General features: G+C 45.7%; 1 protein-coding gene across 3 annotated transcripts in view; it reads right to left on the reverse strand.

Annotated features, from left to right (window-relative positions):
- Window positions 1-21,162, reverse strand: part of myo6a (myosin VIa) — a 75,273-nt gene that overhangs the window by 40,073 nt on the left and 14,038 nt on the right. For all 3 annotated transcript variants that reach the window (XM_034580587.1, XM_034580589.1, XM_034580588.1), the window contains exons 3-12: window positions 18,201-18,270; window positions 17,952-18,025; window positions 16,885-17,014; window positions 16,702-16,807; window positions 16,161-16,216; window positions 15,723-15,820; window positions 15,092-15,256; window positions 10,930-11,010; window positions 6,198-6,378; window positions 3,535-3,679 (exon numbers count right to left, since the gene is read on the reverse strand). In XM_034580587.1, coding sequence (XP_034436478.1) covers window positions 3,535-3,679; window positions 6,198-6,378; window positions 10,930-11,010; window positions 15,092-15,256; window positions 15,723-15,820; window positions 16,161-16,216; window positions 16,702-16,807; window positions 16,885-17,014; window positions 17,952-18,025; window positions 18,201-18,270 — 1,106 coding nt within the window. The remainder of the gene's footprint in view (window positions 1-3,534; window positions 3,680-6,197; window positions 6,379-10,929; window positions 11,011-15,091; window positions 15,257-15,722; window positions 15,821-16,160; window positions 16,217-16,701; window positions 16,808-16,884; window positions 17,015-17,951; window positions 18,026-18,200; window positions 18,271-21,162) is intronic.

A 21,162-nucleotide genomic window follows, 5' to 3' on the forward strand; every position in this document is an offset into this window, starting at 1 on the left:
GTCGGTGTAAACCACCAGAGGATTACCACTACCACCAACATATATGTCAAAATGTTACATACGGCTTAAATGGTCGTCACAACGTGGAACAACGAGAACAGGAGCAGTGCCTTCACCTGTTGAAAGGCTTGGTGGCACCTGAGGGACCAGACAAGTGTTCCTCTCAGCAAGTCTTAAGTCCAAGCAGCTTTGAATGTATATTTAAATGTATATAGTCTTAGTTGTATTAGTATATTTTTTTACCTTGGTTTTATTTTTATTTAACTATTTTACTGCTGAGCTGAGCACACGCTCTCGAGGGAATCCCCAGGAAAGCCCTCGCCAAAACCTTGTGGCGTCAAATCTGACTGAAACTACAATCAGAAATGAAAACCCGTATAACAATGTGCTGTTCACGAGTTAAACACAAGGTGAACAAACAATCCACCTTCAGGCGCAGTACTACAGTACTCCACAGTACTACAGTACTCGAACGTTCCTCGTGGTTCAAACATTTTATCATCGGAGGTGAAGACTGCAGCTGCTTCCTCTTCTTTTTCTTCTTCTATTGTTTAATTCTGTCTCTACTTCCTGTGATTGGTCCAAAAGTCCAAACTCCCCAACACCTCTTCTGCTCTGAGGAACCTTTCACACATGATATCTAAAGGTCTGAAGGTCTGAGCCTAAGGTGTGAACGTCGACCTTCGTCCAGTTCAGGGGAAGCAGGTAAGTTGACCTAGCACGTTGCCAAGATCAAAGGATGCACTTTGATGTCCCTTCAGAAGGGTTTTGTTGCACCTAGTATTCACATTACAACATGTTTTTTTCTATCAGCGCTTGTAAAAGACAGACTTTGGTCCTAGTACACAAAGTATTTACTGATATAACGATGTTGTGAAGTCAGTTGTCGTCCTCCTCTCTGAAGGGGATGAACATGGGGGAACCTGTTTTTTTTCCAGCCTCCAACCATCTGCCATCAGAGAGTCTGCTGCCTCGCTCTCAAACAGGATCTTTTGCTTTCTCAGTCAAAGGGTTTTTCTTTCTGGCTTTAATGGGGGGGGGTAAACATGTTGCAAGAGATTTTTTCCATCAGCTTTTCTTTCCCTCCGCCATCTGCTGCCAGCAGAAACTCCGAAAGCGGTTTGCTCCGGAAGAACAGCGCCCTCTGTGGATGTGACGCCAAATAGCACCCGAGCTGATTCCTGTTAACATCCAACCTGGTGGATCTTGGAAAAGAATCTTTACCCTCAATGCATTTGAGGTTTTCAGTTGTTTTACACTGTAAAGGCTGCACCAGGCAGTAAGTGAAGCACAGATGGAGAACATTTAATCTGGAGGAATAAACACAGCGAGCGGAGGAACAGATCGTTACCGGGACCTGTCAGACACTCAGGGGCTGGAAGCTGCTTTTAATTCATCTGCGTTGGCTCCTCGCTCCTCGGATGAAAGAGGAGAAACAAACATTAGTGTAGGAGGTTTGAAACTGAGGCGAGTGGCGTTCAGACGAAGAGCGCGTCGGAGCTGAGCTGTCAACAGAACAATCACAGGCTGGAGAGCGACTGAGTTCAGGCTAAATGTCGACTGTCGCTGTCTGTGTAGGTTCATGTTGAATTTATCTTCTATCATCATCTCCACCAGGGATACAACTAGCTGCTTGTACAGTTTTATTTAGCGTTTCCATCACTGCTGCCTGGTTGTTGTGTCTCATTGTCCCCAGCAATCTGCTCGCTCCAGCTCTGAGCTCGAGGTGGATTCAAATACCTGAAGCTCTCCTATGGCGGTCCGCACTGATCCGTCACACTGGTATCATACTCAGCTCCTCCTCCTCCTCAGTAACGCTTCACATTTATCTTGTTGAGCTGGAGCAGACTGGTGTGAATGGTCCTCGCTCCCCGTCGAGTCAGAGAGACGCTTCGTTTCTCACCCTCAGGTCTTTATCTGTCGCAGAGCTGACGTCCACCTGCTCTTAAAGTTCCTCCCCGTCGTCGTTTGCACTGTTATCTCTGATCCTTTAAAGAGCCACTGAAGACAGCTCACGTTCACATGGAAAAATTAACAAAACCAAAAGGAAACCGGGACGTTCGAGAGCTTTTGGTGATAAGAGCTGACGCTGGTGTCTATGTGAGGTAAATGAAAACCTTGCGTCAGGCTCCACCCGTCCACAAAGTTGATTCAGTAGTTTCTGCTTAAACCTCCTCGTATCCTCAGCACACACACACACAACTTCTCCCAACACAAATGCAATAAAAAAATAATAATCATACTTATGTGAAGTTGAGCGTGTTTCCCTGCAGCAGGAGGAGAACGCCATATGTGCTCCGACACGCCAACTGTCACATCTCATTCAACACAGAACATGTAAATGACGTCTCTCACAGTTCAGCATGTGGAGAGAATTGCAACGTATGAACACAAGCTGTGGAGTTTAAATATTAGATTCACAGTGACTCGCTCGTGTTGAAATATTGTTTATATCAAATGTAAAATCATTTTGAATTGATATAGAGGAAGCAGAAAACGAGAGACAGCATGAAAATGGCCACGCTCACAGCTTCTTATTGTCTGGACAGAATTCTGCTTTTGTTCACCTTTCCTTTCTAAATATGGAGCATTATTAAAATCAGAGGGGATGAATTCCAGGGAAACAAACGTTTTACTCTGACGCAGCACATGAATGTGACTGAGGTTGTCACAAGGCCTTCTGGGAAATGTAGGCCAGCACGAAGTGAAGCGGCGGTGGCTGAGTGTGTGACAGCAGCATCCAATCACCTGTTTCACCTTTTGTAATGAAACTAATTTCAGCATCCAGACGCTTCGGTGAAAGTCCAGATGGCTCCACACTGTGTTCGTAACAACTGTTGGCAGCAGCACGCGGGTCTGATCCGGTGTTTGTCTGCGGCTCAGAGACGAGGAGGCGCGTCGACAAGCTGCCGCTCCTCCTCCTCCTCCTCCTCCGAGCCTCGTGGCACTTTATCGTACGTTCTGATGTCAGCTGAAATTAGTTGGTGCTCCTCCGTCTCTCTGGACGGTGATAACGAGACGAGAAATACAGGAGTGAGATTACTGGTGTGTCTATATGCGTCCCAGTGGATCTGACCCACTAAGCTTCTGAGTGCCAACGCTGTAAATCAATGTGTTGTTGGTTTGCGTGCGGTTACAGTTCGAGTTTCTGCACTGCAGCGGTTTCCAACCCGAGGGTCGGGGACGGTCAGGGGGACACGACAGGAAGTCTCACCACAAGGTCCATTTAGTAGCTAACAAGTTTCCCACAGACGTTCAGTAACTTCACCAGAATATAAAAAGACTAAAAGACCAAACAGAACCTCAGGGGAACGAGCAGCGTGTCCATATTAAACCTCTGAGGACAGAAATCTGTGACTCCGGCTGTGAGACGGAGGGAATGTCAGTGTACATGTGGTCCAGCTGTTTGTGTGCATCTGTGTCGCTCAGTCAACGTGTGTGTGTGTGTGTGTGTGTGTGTGTGTGTGTGTGTGTGTGTGTGTGTGTGTGTGTGTGTGTGTGTGTGTGTGAGAGAGAGAAAGGCAGAACCCTTACTTGATGACTGTTCCTTTGGCGCCCCCTGCAGTTGTGAGCATCACCCTGGAGGTGAGGCTGACTCTCAGGTCGTCCTGCTCCAGGCCCAGCAGCTCGGCACACTGCTCCACAGTCTGACTCGACTGCTTCCTGATGGTGCAGCCGCCTGCGAGACGAGGAGAAGGGCAGACCTCAGTAAGGCAGCGGCGCTCAAACGAGACGAGGAGAAGCCAACATGTCTGCATAGTTTATATTCTACATCATATTTCTACACGTATTCATATCTTATTCCAAACAAACCAGACAAACTTGATCATTGTTATATTTTATCATCATAATAAACATTTCCTTCCACATTCCATGGACACGTCAGTCGAGTGGGTCGCAGAAACCCGGCTGCTGTGGAGTCTGAAGCGTCTGTGACGAGGCGCTGACCCGACCCGCCGGAGCACAATCCAGCCTCTTACAACGTGCCAAAGGATTAAGTGTTTTCTTTTTTAAATCCCCCGCATCTCGGCATCAACGTGCACTTGTGTGATGACATATCGACGAGCAGCGGGCCAGCGTGCACCTCCCGATCGGTCCCTCGGAGGCGTCCAAGCAGCGGACTCAAGGTTAGCCAGAGAGCTACACACCCACATGCTGCGAACCGAGTGAGTCGAGGGAGACGTGAACAAAGCCCAGATGCAAACGGGTGAACTGACACAGTGAGAATTCTATTATCATTTTGTGTTATTTTAAATGTACGTCAGTTTTCTTTATCATATTATTAATATAACGTCAGATCCTGCTCTGAAGATCTTGTTTGTGTTTGAATCGTATTATCTGTCGTATTTGAATGTGGTTTTCAGATCAGCCGTCACTGGCTTCTACCACATCACACATATTTGTAACATTTCATTCAAATCCAGTACTTTGAGTTTCTGTTGCGTGACATAAACTAAACTATTGTCTGAAAGCTTGGTGAATGTTGGGGACTACTTTTAGCGGTGGACTAATCTATGTCTGGTCTTCTAGTATCAACTGTATTTGGGGACAGTTATGAGTTATGAATCAACCCTGCTATTAGTGGGCGACCCGTTCAATCTCTACGCCACAGTCATCTGAAACACTTTGGTAGAATAATGTGATGAAGGGAAATCAGAGAATCCCCCCCCCCTGTGGTTGTTTGTCTCGTCTCCCACAGAAACCAACTTCTCTTGCTGTTTTCGTTTCCCTCCTCCAGATCATTCCTCCACATCTACAGCCGCCTCCATCGGTCTGATCACGTCTTCCGCTGATTGATTCGCTGCCACAAGTCAGCAGTTCTGATGCCGTCTGGCCGTCACATCTGTAACGGTCTCTGACGGCAGCCATTCATTATTTATCTGAATCTTCTGGGTGGTCGTCTGTCAGTCACCACGTCTCAGCTCCGTGTGTTTGGACTTGACGCCTCAGTCAAACACACACTTCCTTGTTTGGCCTCTGAACTTATGCGACTTCTGGATGTTTCCAAAGTAGATGAATAAATAAAAGCTCTTCTGGCTCCGACAAATTGTTTCAAATCTCCCTAAAATCCTCCAGGGACCAGCATCCAAACTGTGGCTGGCTGGATGATTACCTCCTCTGACGGAACTCATTCTCCTCATTTTCTGTAGAACACGCGCCTGCTGTGAGAAGCAGTGTACTTAACAGGCGCCCCGCTGCGCCTCCTCCTCCGCCTCCTCCTCCTCCCTCTGGAGGGAGAAAACGATGGAGAGGAACTGAGAGATGAGGAACTTCGCTGCCCAAGTTCAAAGCAGCCGTAGATTTTCATGGAGACTGAGCCTCTCTGGGGGAAGCTTAGTCTGAAACCCCTGTGGAAAACGAGGCGTGCGATGGGGTCGAGCTTCGGAGTCGACGCCTCTTGAAATGTGAAGAAAACTCGAATGATTTTTGAAAACTCTGTAATTAACACATTTCCCTTGAGAGGAAGGAATAATTCAAGGAGATGTAAGTTATAAGTTGCCTGTCGCGTTTTCTGTGGTTTTAATTACGTGTGAAAAACAAACACCCAGAGCAACTTTTCAACCTCGTGCAAACGTGTCATTCATCATCCTCCCTGATGAGTGCGAGCGGAGGAGGAGGAGGAGGAGGAGGAGGAGGGAGACGAAGGTGGAATATTACATCCATCAATCAGCCGCACAGTCTCGAGCGCTGAGATCCAAATGGCAGCTGCCACTTAGGAACCTGCAAGCTGGTGGCGGTTCTGAGCGGAGACGCCGGTGTCATCAGTTCCAGCTGATGACAAACGACCAATCAGATCCTCTGTGACTTCATCACATCAGCGATCGATTCCTGTGCACTTGTCGTGTTTCCAACAGTGAACATGGAAATGTGTCCCACGCGCACAGTCGCTGGGCAGATTTCATATCACCAACGTAAAGTAGAAAGAAGAAGAAGAAGACCTTTCAAACGTTGTTGATAGTTTCCTGCTGAATCTTGGAGACAGTTTTCATAGTGATAATGATTTACAGCAGTGGTTTGTTAGTTTAATCTCATGAGAGAATTAAAGTCCTAGTGACCTGATGTGTTTTCACAGCTGGACACGTTAACTGGAAGGTGATAAACACGTTATTTCAAACGGTCACAGATCACGTCTAAGAGGATTCTTCATGTGTTTTGTCATTTGTTATGTTTCGGGTTGGATTGAGGCCGCAGCTCACCTGACGTGCTGCCCGCCTCCTCGAAGTCGATGTTTCCCAGGTTCAGCACGCCGGCCACCACCCGGAACAGGTCCAGCTTCTCCGTGTCGTCCAGGCCGATCTTCTTCATGGCCACGCACATCCTGTTGAAGTCGCCCTGGTCGTCCAGCAGCGGGTCCTTCAGGGGGCCCGACTTCAGGTGCTGAGGGACGAGGAGAGAGCGGTCAACTCTGAGTCTTCAGCTTCCTCTCCTTTGTCTACATCTTTACTTCTTTCTAACACACAGGTAATTATTCAACCTTTTCATCAAACATCATTTCAACTGCTTCACTTTCATCCTGTCGTCCCAACTTCACTTTTATCCCTTCTACCGCTCTTGCTTTAATATTTACCTCCCCCCCGTCTCACGGGTTCACGCGCCTGTTATCTCCTGCTTCTCATTCTGTGGCCGTCGAGTCTCTAAAGAATAATTTATTTCACTGCTTGGAGTAAGTGGGTGGCTTTGCCTCAGCAGCATTTTTAACATCATCGCTCATAAAAAAGAAACCGAACTGACCCTCATCCTCCAATCAGCTCTCAGAATTACTCTCATTTCATCTCCACGTTGCAAAATGAACGTTCTGCCACTCGTCTGAATTCACTCAGAAGACGTGTGCAGAGCAGGAGAAGCAGCACATTACAAACATCTCAATCTGCAGCAGAGAGAAGTCGCACGCGCACGCACACACACACACACACACACACACACACACACCTGAATAACCTTCTCAAGAATGTCACAGTCTGATGATGTCCGCAGGCTAAACCAGACACCAGCCACTCCGTGTCCCTTGTGATGGAATTAAGTAGAAAATGAATTCTCCTGCTTAGTTGCTTCCACTATTTAATCAGGTTCTCATTGGATTTTCATTTGGCTTTTTTCACCGAGGCTCAGAGTCGAATCACGTAAATCAGAGGCGGGAGGCGACGCCGGCTGCGAACCAGAGTCCTGATGAGTCTTTGTGTCGCGGCTGCAGAGTTAACAGAAACTTCTTATTCCAGCATTAGAAGCAGTTTTACTCACTTTCTGCTTCGGTCAGAAAAATGCAGTAAATGTTTTTCTGAACCGAATCCAGTGAGTCAGCTGGTCGAGGTGTCGAGTCTTTATAATAATTATGCAAGTCAAGGTTATTTATGTATAAAGCACATTTATAAACTTAACTGTAGAAAGGTGTCGTACAAAAAATGTGATGTAAATCAGAACGAGTAAAATAAAGTAAAATAGAATAAAATATTCTTTATCAATGTTGTTTTTTCTTTGCATCAATATATTAATGAAATCTGGTCCAAAGAAAGAATGAAACTGTTCATCTCAAACTTCAGACCTGCCAGACGTTCAATTTTAAGATTTCTTTCACAGTTGAATGAACGTGATTGACATCATGGATCACGACGATCACGTTCTCCATCACAATGTGTGTTTACATGCAGATTCTGATCCACAGTAGAGTTTCTGCACGTGTCGATTGTTAAAACTACAGATTTGGAGGGAGATATTTCCACCGACTTGGCAGACACGTCAAATAAATCATTGATTCTCCTCATGTTGGCAGGTTTACAAAGAGAAACGATGCGATTCCCCTCAACACAATGGTTTCTAACGTTGCCGTCTCAGCGAGGCTTGCAACAGAAAGAAAATCAAAAGCAATCAGTGTAAAATAAGAGTAATAACTGTGTCCTGCTTGCTGTGGTGCTGCAGGCGCATTGATCCGATGAGGCTGTGAGTCGTGTGGAGAGCAACACTGCAGAACCTCCAACAAACTGGATTCACGTGTTGTGATGAAGCCATTTCTTACAATCTAACATGTAAACACCAGAACATGAGGAGACCTCCCGAGTTTGAAATCATCATTTTTCTCTGATCGCCTGCGGACACAGACGGCGAACATCTCGGGGGGGGGGTGTTCGGGTTTACGCCACGCTGCACTGTGACATTCTGAGATCCACAAAAAGCAATCTGCAGGGAGATGTCGCTTCGATTGAAACGCTCTATGTTTTCTACACAGCAGAGGAAAGTGGGAAACCGTAGAGCGGCACTGCAGAAGTGAGGGAGAGATAGAAATCATGCACAGCATTGACCCCCCCCCCCCGAACACGCTCAGAGAAGATGTGGACTCGGCGGCGGAGGAGAAGATGGGAAAGAGGAAAACCAAATCACCTGGTGGTCCTGTGTGATATGAGACGGAGCAGTGAGGAGACATACAGCACATCACTTATCACAGAGTCACAAACACTCAACCTGACGCACCTCCAGCTTCGGTTTCCTCCGCCGAGGACGTCAGCTTTTCGTCCCTGTGCATTCATCTGTATGTGTATCTGTCTTTCAGCAGGATTACACAAAAATCTACCGAAGACAAACCCACTCAACTTGGACGGAACATGAGCCAAGAAGGAACTCGTCCCATCGAGTCATGGCTCCAGACAAAGAAATGAAGTGTCGCACTCTCACACTCTGGGTGCAGCTGGTCTGTGGAGACGCTGATCTCACGCTCGCATCTCAATCTCCTGAACCATCAGGCTGAAATCTGCTCTTTAAACTTTAGAGTTATGACCTCAATTAAAAGCACGTCGAAGGTCATGTCCACCGTTTCATTTCGGAGCCATAACACGGAGTTTAAATCCACCAGAGGCTCCAGGTTTCTCTCAACTGCTGCTGCTGAAGTTATTTAATTAGTCTTGGGAGCAAACTTATTGATTTCATGTTCAGATTCTCTAATGCTTTCACTCTTTTTCTTTCAATAATGACAAATAGACAAATGATAAAAAGACAAATAATTATAAAAACACAAAAGTGCAAGTTTTGCTCCTGCAGTTTCAACCAGAACCATTTGATTTTCCTCCACGGAGAAATATTGAAACGTATATTATGATGGAAGAGACTTTAATTATTATTCTTTGATGGAAGCTCACACACAGGATTTGTAGCTTTCAGAGAAAGAAATAAACTTAATTATAAATCTATAAAACAGGAAGTGTGAGAGTCCACAGGGACTCTTCAGCGGAGCGGCGATCTCTTGTCCATGTTCCTCTTAATGGCTGTAATAATTAACAATGCTGCACTGCAGGGAATAACGTACACAGGCCCAGTAATGGAATACTTGTGCATAATTAATCACCGGCCAAAGGCAAATGAAGGCGCTCATTTCACATGATGAGATTTGTTATTAATGCAGCGCGTTGACGTCTTTGTGCCGCGTCCGACTCTCAGTCAGTCGGCTAATTCAAATGTTTGGAACTTGTTCGGATGCTGAGACGACGTAAGACGAGCGGGTTTGAAAAGTGATCACTAATGAAGTAGAATATGTGAGAGGTTCTTTGAGGTGTGTGTGTAGCAGGATCCGATCACACACACTGAATCAGAAGCTGCTTCGTCAAGCTGATCTCTGCTGGTTTGTGGGTTATTTATTCCGAGTCACTGAAGGAAAAGGCAGAAAGGTTTTTAATCTTTAAACAGAACTGCTGCAAATCAAGTCGCTGTGATGCAACAGCAAGAAAATGGACCGAAGGTGTAAATAATTCAGTCTCAGTGATCGGATCTGTTGGGTTTTCTTATTCACTCAATATCTGAAATGAAAAAAAACGTGGAAAAGAGAAAGTCTGTTGGCTTTCGATTTTGTTTCTCGTCTTAAAGTTCCAATATTTAACTTTTTTCCCTTTAGCTCAGCTCAGTTAAAAAGTCCTTCGACAACGGGAGACACAAAACAACATGACTCTAATCAATGTCACTGTTACCATGGCTACAGCGACGTTAGTGGATCAGAGAGCTTCTGGGAGAGATGTTTCAGAAACAGTGACCAATCAGAGCAGACTGGGCCTTCTGGGAGGCGGGGCTAAAATGAGACGAGAGGAGACAACCAGCAGGAAGACGAGGGAGACGAGGGAGACGGACAGAGGGAGGAAGGAGGAGGGAGGAGGTGGTGAGCTGTAAAAACAAAAAGGTGCAAATGTCCCGAGCAGAAAACAGCAGCTCGAGGCCGCAGGTCTGAACGGACCTGCTGAGTCACTTTGAGTTCGCATGAGAATCAAACATGAGACACGAAGAACGAGAGGAAAACACTTCAGGTTCGTGGAAACAACTGTTACCGAGCAACTGCTGGAAATGGGTTTAACGCTTCAACATTTAACAAGGAATCACTTAGTTCAGCTCGAGTTAATTAAACATTTAAAATGTAATCTTTAGTAAATCTAATAAGTAATAAATGATCAAAATGTTTGAGGAATTTGTAAATTTGACTGATTCTGTTGCTCCGACATTTTTACTGATTTAATTAAACATTTTTGAGCTGATTAATCAAAAAGAAATCACACTTGATCTAAACGCAGCTAAACTCCAGTTTATCATTATTACTCTGTTATCACTGAAGCATGAACTCAGCAGCTTGTGAGTAGAAACTGAAGCTGAAGACTAAATGTTTTAGTGAGATAATATCATCTCATGATGTTTTACTGCAGCTTTCTCCTCTTTCCACTCGTCAAAAAAAGAAACTTGGATTCAAAGGTTTTAAATTTGCCATAAACGTCCGTGTCCTCACTCCGGACCTGGTGCGTTTAGACTGTACAGTACTTTAAAATAAAGCTTCAATGGGGAAATGTAAAAACATGTGTTTAAACCTCTAGATAGATCTACTCAGTCACACAGATCACCTTCAGACTGTATCCTATCTTTAACGTGTTTGTTGGGCTGAATGTGGGTCGGCGGTCGGCGGTACTGTACCTCGGGGCTCTTGCGATTCTGCAGGATCTGCTTGTCTGTGTCTTTGGAAGCGAAGAAGCGAGTACATCCTCTGTTCAGGTACTGCAGGAACACAGAGAGAGAGACATCAGCACGACTGCAGAGGAAACGGCCTTTAAACTAAAGAACAGGGTAAACTTTATTTACATGTTGGAAAATAGGGAATTAAAACAGAAATAAAAACAGAGCACATTCTCACACGGCTGAGAACGGCACAGAGACATAATAAAACTCCTCCAGTCTGTGAAGGGGATTAAAGGAAATGCTTGAAGTGGTTTATGGACTTTTAGAATAATTACGATTTCATTAACGAGCTTTGTCAGACAAAGTAAAACCAGCCAATAAAAGCTGAGAAAAACATTTAGAGACCAACACGTGGAGCGTAAATAAAAGGTCTTCGAAGTGGGAGAGTGCTCGGCTTCGTGAAACGCACGAGTCGCTCGTCACCAAACAACGAGACAGTCAACAAGTGTAATCAGCTGAACACTTATCTGTCTTTCCTGGAAGAGGTTTTAAAAAATGACCAAATCAAGCAAACTAATCTAATGTGTGGAGACAAAAAGGAGCTTTACTGCCAAAGCAACAAGCAAACGGTCCGAGGGAGAGTTGAGACGATCCGTCACCTGATGAGAAGAGACCTGACGTCCCTTGGCCCGTGGAGGTGGAACTGCAGAACACGAGTCAGAGAGTCGGAGAGTCAGAGAGTCAGAGAGTCAGAGAGTCGGAGAGTCAGAGAGTCTGAGAGTCTGAGAGTCAGAGACGGGAACGTTTCTGGGAAAGTTTCCTCCTGTTTATGTGCGGCTGACACCACTTTCCTGAACTCGCCTCAACAATAAAATGAGCATTTGCACAAAGAGCCCTCCCCCCGCTCCCCCTGCTCCCCCCCGCTCCCCCCCCTCCCAGTGTAATTGATTCTGTACCTGTGTTAATGGCTTCTCACCAGCTGGCCTCCTCTGCTGGATGCACAGAAACAAGCTAATGACGACGCAGACACAAATTTCCCAGGTGTGTGAGGGGGGGAAGGCAAACGACTGAGTCGAGCCGGTGCTCATCTTGTTTGGAGAGTCGAGTCCTTTTGGTCCAACAGATGGACACAAACTCAGTTTCTCATTATAGGAGAAGCTGCAGGAGGGACTCGCTGCTTGTTCAGCCCTCCGTCCCCTCCGTCCCCCCCGTCCCCCTCGTTCCCCGCCGATCGGCAACATTTCATCTTTTGTTCCCATGTATCTCGTCTGAAAACACTTGTTCGATCTCCCCGCGGCTCCCACACGCTCTGAGGCGGCGCTGTGCTTTACTGTTTGTCTTCTGTCCGGTTCAGACGACACAACCTCAGCCCAAATAACAATCACGTCCGACAGCTTGAAATACAAGAGGGGAATGAAAATGAGCTTCAGGTGCGACAATGTTTTCATCCTCACATGTAGCGAGAGTGGAAATCGTGAAACATGATGTGTGATGACTGGTCGAGCTCCGAGATCATGTCTCTGAATGACAACACAAGAAACCATGAATAAAAACTAGAGACAAGAGACAATTATTGTGTTTGAAAGTCCAACACATTAATTAAACAGAAGTCAGAGGTTCTATGAGCCAGCAGAGGATCAGGGATGTGTACGGTTCTACTTCTCTGACTTAGAACCAGATCATCTATTCTGGGCTTTTACTGAACTCTTCTTGGTTCTATTGGGGTTCAGAGAATTAATAGAATGTCAGACTTTTTTCTTTGACAGTATTTTCCCTGTGAAAACGCTCCAGCAGCAGATGTGTGAGAGGATCCTAATCAGACGCCTGAGCCTTGTCGACTGACGCCTTCTGATGCCGAGCAGCAGCGACTCTGCTCCGAGTTTCCTCCGGACGTCTGAACTCCTCAGACTCCAACGAGTGTCGTTCAGTCAAACAGCGATGGAGCTTTGTGAGATCAAATGTGAGACAATGTGGTGAAGCTAAAATAAAACCAGTTAATTTCTCCAGTGGTAAGAGCAGAACTGACAATATCGGAGTTTTAATGATTAACCACCAGGACCCAGTTGATTTTCTGTATCAATAGCGAGGACGTTTACTTTTATTACTTTTCCATTGTGTTTCTTTAAATACTTTTACTGCACCTCTGCAGATACACAAGTACTTTAACTATCTGTTCCTTCACTCCTTCAGGTCTCGCCTACATTTTGTGAGTCACTTCAAACCAAAGCCATTGTTTTAAAAACCCTGGTCTCCGCCCCTGGCATCAGACGACAGAGCTTCCATCAGCGCGGAGCTGGATCCTGGAATCTCTGTTCCCTCCCCACCAGCAGGGAAACTGTGGATACATGAAGCCATTAGCTGCTGAAGTGACGGCAGGAGGTGGAACAAGTTGCAGGGGGACACTGGCTGAGGCTGAAGAGCGAGCGGTGGCACTTTAAGGTCTGAAAATTACGCAGGTGAGAATAGAGGATTGAATTCAGATGCTGCCAACAGAGGAGCGAAAGGCTTTTAAGAAAAGAGACAGACATCATCTGTCTTTCTGCTCCAACAGTCGTGGTGACTCAGCTCTTTTCAAAAAGGGGAAATCTGAAAATCCACGTTTTAGGGACAGACTCAGACGACTCGATGGTCTCGCTGTGGTTGTGGAGACACAACGTGAGGTGGAGGGATGCAGGGCTTTGTAAATGATTAAGAGAATCTTAAAATCTTAAAATCAATTGTGCAGTCGACAGGGAGCCGGCGACGGGACGGCAGCAGCAGTAATGCACCGTGTGACGTCCATCAGCGTCCAGCCGGCCACACTTTGGACTAAGCCGAGCCAGGAGAGGTGAGAAGTGACGAGAGGAATCACTCCTCACTCTTTCTGTGAGGTCTTTGGAGGGTGATGAAGGTTTAGATCAATGTCTTGAAGCTGAAACCAACTGTACGGACGTGTTTCTTTACACAAGACTGATTTTCAGGTTTATATCTCTGCTGCTCTCTTTAACATTCGCTGCCAGTCGACCACTTTACTGCCGTCTCTGGCTTTGACAGATCGATACGTCCGTCCTCACTTTCATCTGAGCGGCAGCCGGAATGTAACAGTCATTATCTGTGCACCACCACTTCTGCTGCAGCCATCACTGTATCTGGAGGTTAACGATTCATACTGAGCAGAGCAAACATGATGGTAAACACAGCTCGGTCTTTAAACCACTAATAAACACTGAGCAGCCCAATGAAGAGCTGGGGACTCAGCTGCGGCTCAGTGCTGCCATCTGGTGTCCACAAGGCAAAGAGGAGGGGTTGACTCCTCAGTCTCACACCAGCGCTGCAGTACGAGTGTCTATGTATTTGATTTTTCTTGATATGGTCACGTTTATCACGCTCACATGATGAGACGTCTTGTTGCTGTGAGTCTCATCCCACTCTGACTGATCTGTAATCTGTTTATAAAATGGTAGTTTCTATAGAAAGTGACTTCTCACTTTATAACGTCAGGAAACATTCAGGAGTTTCTGTCTCAGTCTCTAGTTTCAAGTCTTCTTCAAACAGCTGATGTTCATTTAGTGAATTATGATCATTTAGAGTCAAACAGACCATAAAGCAGCTTTCAGTCAGGCTCCACCCCCCCCCCCCCCCCCCCCCCACTCTTCAAATGTGGTTACTTCTGGTTTTAACTAGTCAACTCAGCTTTTAATTAACTAACACATTAAAATCCATGTAAGAATATCTTCAGAATCACAAGGAAGATGGATTCATCTTCACGTGGGCGCGTCCACGTTGAGCTGCCGCAGCTTTCAGCAGGTCGCTCTGCAGGGACGATAAGTCAGCTGCCTGTTTTACTGTCTGAAAGTTCTGTCTCCTCCAATCTTTTTCAGCGATTCGTCATTTAAAACATGGATGTCAGCGATCAGGCAGCAGAGTCAGACGACCTGCCGATCGTAAAATAGAGACTTGACTGGTGCAGCGCTGGAGGAGTCCTCCTCCTCATTAACAGGTCAGAGGGATGAAGGAGAACAAGAGGACGGAGCAGGAGGTTAATGAGCTGAGACTCGACGGAGCTCAAGTCCCATCGTCAACCTTTAACACGTTTATCAGGATTCCTCTGCAGCCAGGAGGTAAACACTCAGGACGACCTCCTCTCCTCCTCTCCTCCATCCCACTGGGTTCATGCAACATACAAACTAAACTCTCGTACCCTGAAGGTGTCGGGGGAGCTGAGGTGAAACTTCTGCCTGATGTCCTCGGACGCTCCGGCGCACAGTCGGTAGAAGATGTGGTAGTTTCTCTCCTCTTTGCTTTGGCTGCAGATCCTGGACTTCTCCAGCAGGTAGTGGGAAACGAATCCGCCCACCACGGCGTTCTGACGGACAAACGCCAACACGGACAAAACGTTTCCGACATGTCCCAAACACACAACAATACATGTATAGCACCTGTGAGCACACGATGACCTCATATCCTGTTACTTATATCACGATCATTACATTTTAAATGGGTTTAAATTCATTAAGTAGTGAATCGGAAAAAGAGCAAAGGTGATACAAAGAAAAATATAAATAATTATTCACGTGTGTACGAACTCTATATGGAAATAAAGTGAATTATAGCAGGTTGCAGAAACTGTTTAAGCATCTCAGCTGATACAGAGACTTTATTCACAGAGCTCAATAATAAGAGTTTATGATAATTAACTGTCGCTGTCGGGCATCATGTTTAATTCATGACGTCTTCACCGTTCGTCTCCTGAGTTTCCTCCAGATGAGACAGACTCTGAAGTCTCAGACTGGTTTTTCTGTGTTGTTTTAGAAAACACTGAATAAATCTACCTTCTCGTTAAAGTGGATTTCCACAAACTTCCCGAAGCGGCTGCTGTTGTTGTTCCGCACGGTCTTCGCGTTTCCGAAAGCCTCCAGCAGGGGGTTCGCTGTGGGAGGAGAACGGGACCAAAATTAAAAAGCTTTAAAAAGGAAACTTTCCCACATTAAAATGTCTAAAAAGAACCAGACATGCTTTATATCTGTGTTTCTTACATTATATTTTCAAACCTGATAAAGCATCTGTAGTTTTAAATCAGGGTAAGGCTGTGTTTCATGTGCTCGCCTGTTTTTACGGTAAACTTTTCAGATCTTGGTGGTTTTTAACTCTACATTTGAATCAGATGAGGGATTTTAAGCCGTCAGCTCCTGATAAAAACCTCTGAAGGAATCCTAACCAGGAGAACTACAACTCCCATGATCCCGCGCTGCCCTGCCCGTGAATCTCACCTTCCACGATCCTCTCGTCGATGTCCTGACCGGTTCCATACGAGGTCGTCAAGTATCTGGGAACAGCAGAGTTACATGTGAAGGGATGTTAACCCTAAAAACATTTCAGGATTTCAGTTACAGTTTTAAAAAACTATCTGAGGAATGAGTTTGAGACATTTTGGGATTATATTTAATATAAATGATTAAAAAAAAAAAAACTGTAAATCCCAAACTGCCGTGGTCAAAGACATATGTAAGGGATTTATGAATTTTTATCCCGTTAAATTACGACTTCATTCTCTTGATATTATGACTTTATCCTCGTTAAATTGAAACTTTATTCCCATAACATTATATGATTTTTCTCTCGTTTAACTGAGACTTTATTCCCGAAATCAGAGAATTTATTGTTTCTTCCCGTGGCCATTTTACTCCATCGTATAAAACAAACTCTCAGACTTTATAGTGTTTCAAAATCAAAATCATGTCCCTGAATTCCTCTGGAGCATTTGAGGTGATAATAAAACTCCTGAGTCTCGTGTTGCAGCGTCGTCCTCACTTGAGCACAAACTTGGTGTTTTCTGTCTTCCCGGCTCCGGACTCCCCGGAGACGATGATGGACTGGCTCATCTTCAGCACCCTCATGTCCCTGTACGCCTTATCAGCTGAGACACACACAGGCAGCTCAGATTAGACGCTGACCCCAGGGATCCAGCAGGAGGCAGCGAAGGTGTTCACTCACCGATGGCGTACACGTGCGGCGGCAGCGTTCCCAGAGACCGGCCCCGGTACTGCTGGATGGTCTCCGGCGAGTACAGCTTCGGGAGGTCATAGTACGGGTTCACCGCGATCAGGATGTTGGCTACGAACGTCTGGAGGAGGAAGAAGTAACAACATCTGTGGTGGCAGCTCAGTTATTTAATCACACAACCTGCCGAGTGAATTTCCCTTGGTGATAAACTACATTTCCCAGAATCCCAAAGCAGCAAGGCGTTAAACTCCAGCGTTCAGCACTAATAAACTGTGAAAGTGAAATCAGGCCTCATTACTCACACGTGATGCGTTGGCAGCATCGGGATCTAAAGATTTAAAAACCTGGGTTTCACTGATCGTCTTTCCTCTAAAAACCACCATCTGTTCACACTCTGAATGAAAACTCTGCTAAACCTTTATGTGCTACTCTTGTCCTATGAAATAAACCTGTTTCTGACCCACAGGTTCCAGTTTATTAGGAACACGCAGCTAAGCTTCATCAGCCTAATACGCTGCTGAGATAAATGCTAAATGTTCCGTTCATGTTGAAACTGAATCACTTACAGGGTTTCTCATATTTGATCCTAAACTCAAGTCTAGAAACAAAACAGCATCAAACTTACTTATTAAACAGTTTCAATAAAAAGTGAACGTTCAGGTTCATTAATGAAGGAATAACTAGATCAATGTGTCTGATGGGAAGAATCTGAAGTGGTGATTCAGACCCAGGGTCAGTTCCTTCTTCAGCCACTAGAGGCTGCTGATCACACTCAGGACAACACAAACAAATCAATAACAAAGAAAATGAAAATGTATAAAAGTCAGGAACAGACACTTCAGTGGAATTATAATGATCATTAAAAGTGTTGGTCTGGAGTGAGGACATTCTGCAGGAGTGAGGACATTCTGCAGGAGTGAGGACATTCTGCAGGAGTGAGGACATTCTATCTGCTCAGAGACGTAAAAGACATCAACAAACTCGTAGAGAGAAAACGTAAAGTTCAGTTTGTTTAATTCACACTGTGGATTGATTCAGATGTTTTTTTAGACACTTACATAAATCTTGTCTTTGCTGTATCTCACACGAACATTGTTGAGCAGAGTCGCTTCATTCAGGTACATCAGAGAACCTGAGGCACAACAAGGGACAGGAACAAGGTTACAGAGACATACATGAAACATAGAATAATACACAGGCTGCACAATAATATTTACTTTAGCATTTTTAAGAATTCACATCATGCATCTATCTGCTGTATTTAATGTCATGAGAGAGAGAAGCTGTTGTTAGAAAGTGAAACTCACAGTTGTCCTCCATGTGTTTGTTAACGTCATCTTCTGCAGGAAAGACCTGGCTGATCTGAGCCAGAAAGGTCTGTGAGAGGAGGAGAGAGAGAAACGGAATAGAGGTAAAGAATTAAGAGTTCAGAGACGAGATCTTACAGATAAAACTACGAGAGTGATAATGATTAGTGATAAATATTCAAGAAGAAAGATGCAGTTTCGGCAGATTCTGGTGCACGAGAGCAAAACATCAGCAAACTTTAAAATACAAGATCAAGTAAAGAAGAAATTAGTTGAATGAAGTGAAGATGGAGAATTAAGTTAAACATCAGACGACATCAAAACACATCAACACAGAAACTGTGAAGCTTCAGGTTTGTTTCTTTAGGAATTAAACATGAATTGATGATTCATGTTTATTTCTATTTTCAGACGCTTCCTTCTTGGTAACCTGGTATTATTTCAGATTTGAGTCCGGTGTCCAGAGGCTGAAGGAACCGGCTGCTGCTCGACACGTGAACACCTGATGAATTATTTGGAGGAAACAGGATCGGACTGGACAGAGACAACACGGTGACGGAGACACAGAGAGGACGGACAGCACGTCCACAGCAGGCAGCCGCTGCTCTGCATTATTCACCATCCAGGACAGACAGGAGACTTTATTCTGATGCTGTAGAGTCACAGGAGAACCAGGCTGTACTCGACGTGTCCTAATCAAAGGACGGGGGGGCTGGTGTTGTTTTTATTATTTTTATTCTGTAAACAACTTGTGTTGCATTGTGTGCACGTGAATGTTCCGTAACAATAAACACCATGATGCTGCTTGTGGTGCTGCGACGTCCCCGTGGACTCGATGATATTGTTACCATTGACTTTACAATTCAGTCAGATTGAGTGTTGAATTTGTGATTCACTGATTCTGACGTTAACTTTTACTCTAGAAGCTCGGAGGTATTAGCTCGCCACACGTTTCACATTCCTCCAGCTAAACCCACGTGGAACTAATACACGGGGGTTTATGAGGACACATGTGACCCGGTGCTTCGGAGCCCCGAGGGTCTGCTGGTGTTTCTGTGATCGGCCGGTCTCTGCCAGCTCCTGTCGGCTCCAGCGAGGCCGAGCTCTGTTAACTGCCCGATCTAAGAGGCTCCGCTGCGGGCCTCCGCTGCGTCAGGGCCGCGGTGCCATGGTGACGTACAGTTGATTCATTCTTTCCAGTGGTGGCATGTTCCACATTCTCAGCCCGGATTCCACAACGCTGCGCCGCGCGAGGAGAAAAGAAGGGAGGAGGTGGAGGAGGTGGAGGTGACGCCAGGCCGATAATCTGAGAGGAAAAGAAGCTGAACATTGTTCTGTCATCGCTGCTGCAGACAGAAGCTCCAGAGACAAACGCCTCACAAACCTAATCTGTAAGAATGTGGTTGTGTCAGTTTCTGCCCGTTAATTACACGTCACGTGTTCCTATGAGTTTAGATTAACGTCCGTCCTCCTCCATCCAACTAGAGAGCAGAGAAAACCAACGTGCAGAGACTTGAAACTCTTTAATCAGCAACTGAAAGTTTCCACAGTGACAGACGGCTGAGATTCACTCTGCTGCTCCGATATCTGAAATGTCAGTCACTCTCTTCTACGTCCATTTGTGTGTCTGTGGTCAAGAGAACGTGATCGTCCTCTTTCTCCAGGAAAAGTTACTCCACCTGTTTACTGCTCTGATCTTTGCACTTCATATAAACAGTTAACAGGCACCTCGGATTATAAAGGTTATAAAGTATTCTGCAGACGTCACGTGAAGCTTTTTATGCCCTAAGATCGAATCCTCCACCTTCTTCTCAGCTCGGATCAGGACTCATAACATTTGATTGCTGGAGTTTTTTCTTTACGACCAGTTGATGAGATTCTTTCTCCTGGAATTAGTCTCCCAGGAGCTGAAGGACACACAGCAACCTCGGCCCAACCCCCAGCCTGTGTTTCCTCAGACGCTGACTTCAGATCAGATCTCTCACATCTGAAGGCAAAAGAAAAACACTTTCACAGAGACGTGCTGTCTTCAGATCTGCTCTCCGTGCAGTTTCCGGGCTGCAGCGGAGGCCTGCGACCGTCTGATCCAGAACAATGTGCAGCCTGTCCTGCTGCAGCCAGTTTGTGCCAGTGTCTGACGATGTGTTCACTCGCTGGCAGAACTCCGGGGATGGACGTCAGGAGGAGGACAGAGAGCCGAGAGCATGATACTCATAGTATCATCATCACAAAGTCTCTGTCCTGCTGTGACTCATGGTGGGTGAAGGACAAGCTGGTGTTGGGCTCATTTTATTAGAGGAGGAGAGGAGGCAGTCAGTTTCAAAGTGCTGATATTTAGTAGGAATCTTTAAAAGGTTGCGTCAGTTTCCAAACATCTCCGCTTCTACTCGTCCAGACGAAAACACAGACGTGACCAGCAGTGTTTACAAACTTCTCCGTTTGAGCGTCTCGAAAACCAGTTTCTAGACAGGCAACATTTTTATTGTGGTGTGGCCGAGCGGGCTAGAGACTCGACTGCCTGTGCTTCCTGGTACAGCAGCCACTGAGATGCTTGTCGTCACTGTAGAGGTTTCGATCTGCAGCGTAGAGCCGTCAGGGAGGCTTTATTCTGCAGCAGGAGAACGAGTCCGAACACAAAGAGGAACGAGGAGTCCTGCAGCAGATGGTCCGGTCCCACAGAGACCTGCTCTCTCTCATCACGGTGCCCAGTGTTCACTCATTGTGGCAACTGTTATCATGAAACCAAAATATATCTACATCACTGCACAAAACCTGCTTCAGTACATGAACGCAGGGCTGCAGCTACGGCTTCATGTCGTTACCGTTCACTTGATCCACAGGGGAGAGACAGACAGTAAGACTGAAGATAAAATAATTAGAAGGGCGTGCATACCTCCACCTACGCTCGCTCACCAGGTCAAACAAGGTGACACTACATTCCTGGATCCGCCCTCTTGTTCTG

The sequence above is a fragment of the Hippoglossus hippoglossus genome, chromosome 24 (genome assembly GCF_009819705.1).
Source record: "Hippoglossus hippoglossus isolate fHipHip1 chromosome 24, fHipHip1.pri, whole genome shotgun sequence".
Taxonomy (NCBI): domain Eukaryota; kingdom Metazoa; phylum Chordata; class Actinopteri; order Pleuronectiformes; family Pleuronectidae; genus Hippoglossus; species Hippoglossus hippoglossus.